This window comes from Ictalurus punctatus, chromosome 17 (genome assembly GCF_001660625.3).
Source record: "Ictalurus punctatus breed USDA103 chromosome 17, Coco_2.0, whole genome shotgun sequence".
In the NCBI taxonomy this organism is placed as follows: Eukaryota; Metazoa; Chordata; class Actinopteri; order Siluriformes; family Ictaluridae; genus Ictalurus; species Ictalurus punctatus.
In genome coordinates this window covers 8,112,395-8,118,394 of record NC_030432.2, presented here as the reverse complement: position 1 = coordinate 8,118,394, position 6,000 = coordinate 8,112,395, and the positions used below count along the sequence as shown (strand labels likewise).

At 37.4% G+C, this 6,000-nt stretch overlaps 1 protein-coding gene across 1 annotated transcript in view; it reads right to left on the bottom strand.

Moving 5' to 3' along the window:
* Nucleotides 1–4,453, bottom strand: part of ppp2r1bb (protein phosphatase 2, regulatory subunit A, beta b) — a 16,492-nt gene extending 12,039 nt beyond the window's left edge. The window contains exons 1-2 of the mRNA XM_017490522.3: nt 4,330–4,453; nt 109–199 (exon numbers count right to left, since the gene is read on the bottom strand). Of these exons, the coding sequence (XP_017346011.1) occupies nt 109–199; nt 4,330–4,407 (169 nt within the window). The 5' untranslated portion in view covers nt 4,408–4,453. The remainder of the gene's footprint in view (nt 1–108; nt 200–4,329) is intronic.
* Between the last annotated feature and the right edge of the window lie 1,547 nt (nt 4,454–6,000).

Below are 6,000 nucleotides of genomic sequence, written 5' to 3'. Positions count from 1 at the left end.
GTCAGGCAGTGATCACTCCTGAGCTAAAGAAATTTCCTAATAGCATTTTCAGTTAGTCTCGCCTTACTTGCAAACATTACATAGGTATTAAAAAACAAAACGACATACCAGTAAGGAAGGGTAGAAGCTCTGTGCGTGTCCGCTCAACACCCAGGGCCAAGGCAATAGTCGATAGCTTTTTGATGCTGTTCAAGCGCAACTGCAGAAACACAGAATGTGAGGATTTAAAATCAGATTCTATAAAAAACTTCAAGATATCTATCTATCTATAGTTTATCCCTTTCTCCAATTCTTTATAGGATCATATTAAGAAACATAAGCTTTGTAGCATTTGACATGCAAGAAGAATTTCCACCTGATTACACTTGCCTTTTGAGAAGCAAAATGATTTTATTCGCACCAAATATGATTACACTATGGAAAACATAAACCAAACTGCACTGTTAAGTCTTGGTGCTCTTTACCTGTAATTCATACTGCTACCATAAAATGGCATTGTTACTCAAAAAATTATGAGTAAAAAAAAAAATTTATTCAGGACTCCCTCCACTTCCAAAGCACAATACACTACAGCACAGGTTCCCAAGTCTAGTCTTGGAGTTGCCTGCTTCCAACACAGATCAACTAATCGGCTATCTAAAGTCCGTTTCTAAGCTGAAGCGGGTGTGTTGGTGTGTTAAAGTAAGGAAAACACAGACATGTGCAGGAGAGAGGTTGGACTCAATGACTGGGGAAATCTGTGCACTAGAGCAGGCTCAGATTTGACATTTTCTGATCCAATGACATTTTCATTTTGAGCTAACGCAATGTTCACTGACGCAACAGATCTTGTGCAGGGAAATAGGATAATTGATCTTAAATCTCACTGATGTTTCACATAAAAATGGCAACTGAAGCCGGTCTTGACCACTATGTGAAGTGAATTTTGGATCGAGATCAGCCCGAAGGCCCTAGCGGGCGGGGGGTATACTGGAGCACTCCTGTATAACAAACTGTAGTATTAAGACCACAATGAGCATAAGCATTTTACAACTACAGGGTGTCTCAAAAGTTTCTATACGTAGAGGAAATGAACACAAATGTCTTCCAATATTTACCATACTGTGTATGATATCATGTGTGAGTGTGTATTTTCATACACCCCATGGAAATTGTTGGCTTTTTTGACATATTTTCACAAGCAAACATTTGATCGTCTTTGAAACAGTGCACATTAATAAAGTTGATCTACTTGAACAAAACCACAAGGAAAATTAGTTTTCAATCATTTATTCAACAGAAACATCAATAGATGTGATATTCTTCCGTGGAAAAAGTAAGTACACCTTTGGCTTTAGAAGCTAGTAATGCCCCGTTTAGCAGAAATAACTTCTTGTAGGCGTTCTGCATAATTGCTGGAATTTTTGACCACTCTTCCACGCAATATTTTCTCAGTTGCAAGATGTTTGAAGGTTTTTTTTTTACTGGGATTCATATCCAGGCTTTGACTAGGTCATTCCATAACCCTTCATTCTTCTATTTGAGCCATTCCTTGGTGGATTTGCTAGTGTGCTTAGGATCATTATCCCGTTGAAAGGTCCACTTTCAGTTCAACTTCCAGACAGATGATCTCACATTATCTTCAAGCTCTTTGATATGATGCAGAATTCATAGTTGAATCAATGAATGCAAGCTGTCCAGTCCCTGAAGCAGCGAAGCAACCCCAAGCCATAACATTTCCACCACCATGTTTCACAGTTGGTATGAGGTGCTTCTCTTGAAAAGCAGCCTTTGGTCTGTGCCAAAGCGGTAAAATCTGCTATGTGTATAGCAATTCCATTAAAATTCGTCTAGCCCTGAAAAATTTTGTTCCTGACTTGAGGCTACATCTGTTTACAGTTCGAGGTTGGTTTTAGCTCTATTGCTGCTGCTCTGCTTAATAATCTTTAATTAATGTGGAAATACATTTACTGTACATAAACAGAATAGTTCAGAATAGAGGACTAGTTCATTACTTGACCGCTGTTTGGCATATCATAGTTTTCTAGAACCTTAGATTATTTGGATAATTGGATTTAAAAAATGTGCTAAATTTGACTGTTACAGAACTGAATGAAGGATAATATTTATTATTGTTTTTGATTTGGTGTGTTAATTTCAATAAAAGTGTGATTGTGTTATTGGTTTGTAGTTTTTCAATTCAGATTCATTAAATTCATGAAATGAAAAAGTGTAATAAAACGATATTTTTTTTTTTTTTTTTTTAAATGGGTTTAATTTTTTGTTTTACAGGTGGGGGGGGGGGGGGGGGGGGGGGGTCAGCCCTGAATTTTCCTTCCTATCACTACAAACAATTCTATTTTTAATTCATCTGTCCAGAGAACATTATTCCAAAACGCCTGGTCTTTGCCTATATGCTCATCAGCAGACTGTAGTCTTGCAAAGGCTTTTTCTTGGCACGTCTCCCATGCAGGTCACATTTGTGCAACCTCTTTCTCTCCTTCATGCACTTTGACACCAACAGTTGCAAGAGTTATTAGCAGATCCTGTGATGAAATGTTGGGTTCATGGAGACTTATTTTTGCATAAGACAGCCTGCTATTGGGCTGAATTTCCTGGGACAGCCAGGCCTGGACAAATTAGCAGTCGTTTGAAACCTGCACCATTTGTAGATGATTTTACAGTGAATGAAGAATTTCAAATAATTTGGAGATATTTTTAATCCCTTGAGACCCTACTCTATTCCTAGGCATCCACAACCTTTTTTCAGAAGGCCTTACAGAACTCTTTAGATCTTGGCATGATGACCCCTCAATAACAAAGGGAACACCAGACACTAGATATGAGAGGGGTATAAATAAGACCGGTTCCACCTGCACTCCCTAAGCTGCTTCTAATCACTGGCACCCAATCATGAACACCTGATTCTAATTTTATGGATTTGAAGGTGTGTACTTACTTTTTCCATGTGACCAATATGCTTTTTTTCTCCCATTTAAATTGTGGAAATTACTACAAAATGTCTATTTTGTGTGTCTTTTGAGAGAGTGCATCAACTTCATTAATAGGTGCCATTTCGAAGAGTATCAAATGTTCACCAGACCAAAGTTTCCATTCAAAATGTCAGATCTAATCAAAAACAGTCAGACAGATGATAAAGTATGTTATTCCTCAGAAATTTTTTTGTCTCTCAAATGTTTCTCCTGGATCGTTGTAGGATAAACGGTATGAAAAACGTTGATTCGCTTTCTGCAGGATTTCCTCTATCATATTGCTCTTTTACATAATTTTCAGTGAATTATCATGTCCGCTATAAAAAATAAATTAAACACTAACCAAGCAACTCTTCGATTCCAGTTTTTCTAGACAGCTATCTAATACCGTTTGAGTATTCGTTTTATTTCCGACTTCATGGCCAAGTTCGCATGAACGCTATAAAGTGGGAAGGAGTTGAAAATTCCCAAGTGTCATGAATGCAGCGTTCCCGATCCTGGTCCACATCTGTCCTACACATTTTTGTGCTTTCCCTGTTCGCGACACACCTTACTGAAGTAATCAGCTAATGATCAGAGTTGAAGTGTTACACCTGCACCCTAGGGGAATTTCTGTGTGAATGGTGATCTGTGATCCAGGGTGTTTCTGGATTCCTCTGGATCCACCAAGACCCTGACCAGAATTAAAGCTCTTACTGAAAATGAATGAATCATCACATCTATATTCCTTGTGGTCTCCAGGACTAGCAAAGCCTATAGATGATGAGCATCATTTGTAACCCTAACCTCCATGAGAATGGGCATAAGGAAGTATAAGAGATTAGAGTACCCTGACTGAAAGATCACATCTTCACCATCATTGTATTGTGTCTTCAAATCAATCCCGCCTCTGACGCTAGGACTGACATTAATGTAATGTTAGCTAGTTAACATTGCTTTAAAACGGTGTCACAGATTAGCGACACACCAGCTGAGTAGTAGGCTAGCATCTTAGCATAATGCTTCCACGGAAACATAACAAACGGGCTAGCTAGCTAACTAGCTAAACAGCTACTCATCTCGACATAAAACGCGAAAACAAAGCTACACTCGAAGAAGGCAAATTCCACATCTACCTAAAGTTGAAATACACAACGTACCTCCTATATTCCACAGTTTATAAGCATGGCGCCTTTTATATTATTTAATATGAACCACCACAGAGACGCTGGGAAATTCAATGCTACCTAACTAGCCTTAGTAGCGTTAGCTAGCTAACATTAACAGCTGTGTCTCTACTTAAAATAAAACACATTTTAAAAGCTGAATTTAATCCTAGGTGTTTTGACATAATGTTGAATATCTGCTTATCATATACCTGGACATCTTCGTTCCTTAATTCGTCGATTAAAACTGCAATAGGATACAGCGAATCGTCTCCTTCTGCTCCGGCCATTTTGGATTTTAGGTTTTGGTCCGTTACTACTGCGCATGCGCAACTTCAACCCTGTTCAGCATTGGTCTGGGAGAGAACTTCCGCCACATTGAAAGCGTTTATAACCAAATGCTGGATTGAGAATATATAAAAATGTATTATTAATTATATTTTTCCTTAAATGACCACATATCTTATTTCTTCATGAGAGCAACTTCTGATGTTTACACTACAAGTAGATTGCAACATAGCTAGGAACAGTAACAACAAACAAGACACACACAAAAATAGATGTTCAGGCAACTGAGCTAATATATATATATATATATATATATATATATATATATATATATATATATATATATATATATATATATATATATATATATATATATATATGCTGTTAAGTTTTAGGGATCTATCTCTAAACTGTTTCATGTTTCCTTCTTATCCATAATCCTTAATCTCCACCTTCACCATTTCACATTCTCATATTGTACATAACAAAACTAAATATTGCTTGAAAAGTAAAATATGTTGGCTTGTATCTGGTTTGATGCAGGGTTGCAGAACACAAACAGTCCAATCCATAATTCTTGGTACCCTTTAAAAGAATGAACAAAAAAATTATTACATAAAACAAAAATTAATTGGGGGTCACAGTGGGTTAGTGGTTAACACATTTGCCTCACACATCCAGGGTTGGAGGTTTGAATCCTGCCTCTGCCTTGAGGGCTCGGAGCTTGCATGTTCTCCCTGTGTTTCGGGGGTTTCCTCTCGGTACTCCGGTTTCTTCGCCCAGTACAAAGACGCACTGTAGGCAGATTGGTATTTCTAAAATTGTCCATAATGTATGTGTGTGTGTGTGTGTGTGTGCGTTTGTGCCTGATTGTGTCCTGTGATGGGTTGGCATGTGGTTCAGGGTGTCCCCTGCGTTCCCTGGGATAAGCTCCAGGATCCTCTGCAACGCTGTGTAGTATGAGGATGGATGGATGGATGAACAAATTCTTTCTTTTTAAAAAATTGTAAAGACTACTTACCTTTTTTAAAGCAAAAATGTGTATTTAGTTAAAAATAAAAACAAGTGTTGTTTGTCAGATGTGCATCATGCGCCAGCTCAAATACGTCAAACGTAATCACACCCTACCTAAACTTAGACATGACTAAGGTCAGTTATATGGCAAGCAGATTTAGCCTAAAGTGCCTCCAACTTTCAATTTTATCAGTTAAAAACTCTCAGAACATTGTTACTAGTAGAAATTCTATTTTGAGATTTGTACTATGACACTTGTCATAATGTCAGGGCAACATATCTGCAATTTAATTTTGACTAGTTGCCACTGATTTAAGTTTTTTACTAGTCAGAAGTCAAACTGTCAACATTAGCGCTTACATCTTTACTAGTAAATATACAAAACACAAATCTCTACCTTATATGTCCATCTATCCATAATGTGCATTCAAGATGTCATTAATTGTAGAGCTCTAAAATTTAGTTTAAGATATGTGAATGGCATTATGAATTCTATTAAGTCCAAGAATAGTTATAGCCCGAACCTAGTTGCCTTTACCTTTAAGATTTTGACCATCAGTGATGTTTTAACAAGATTATGA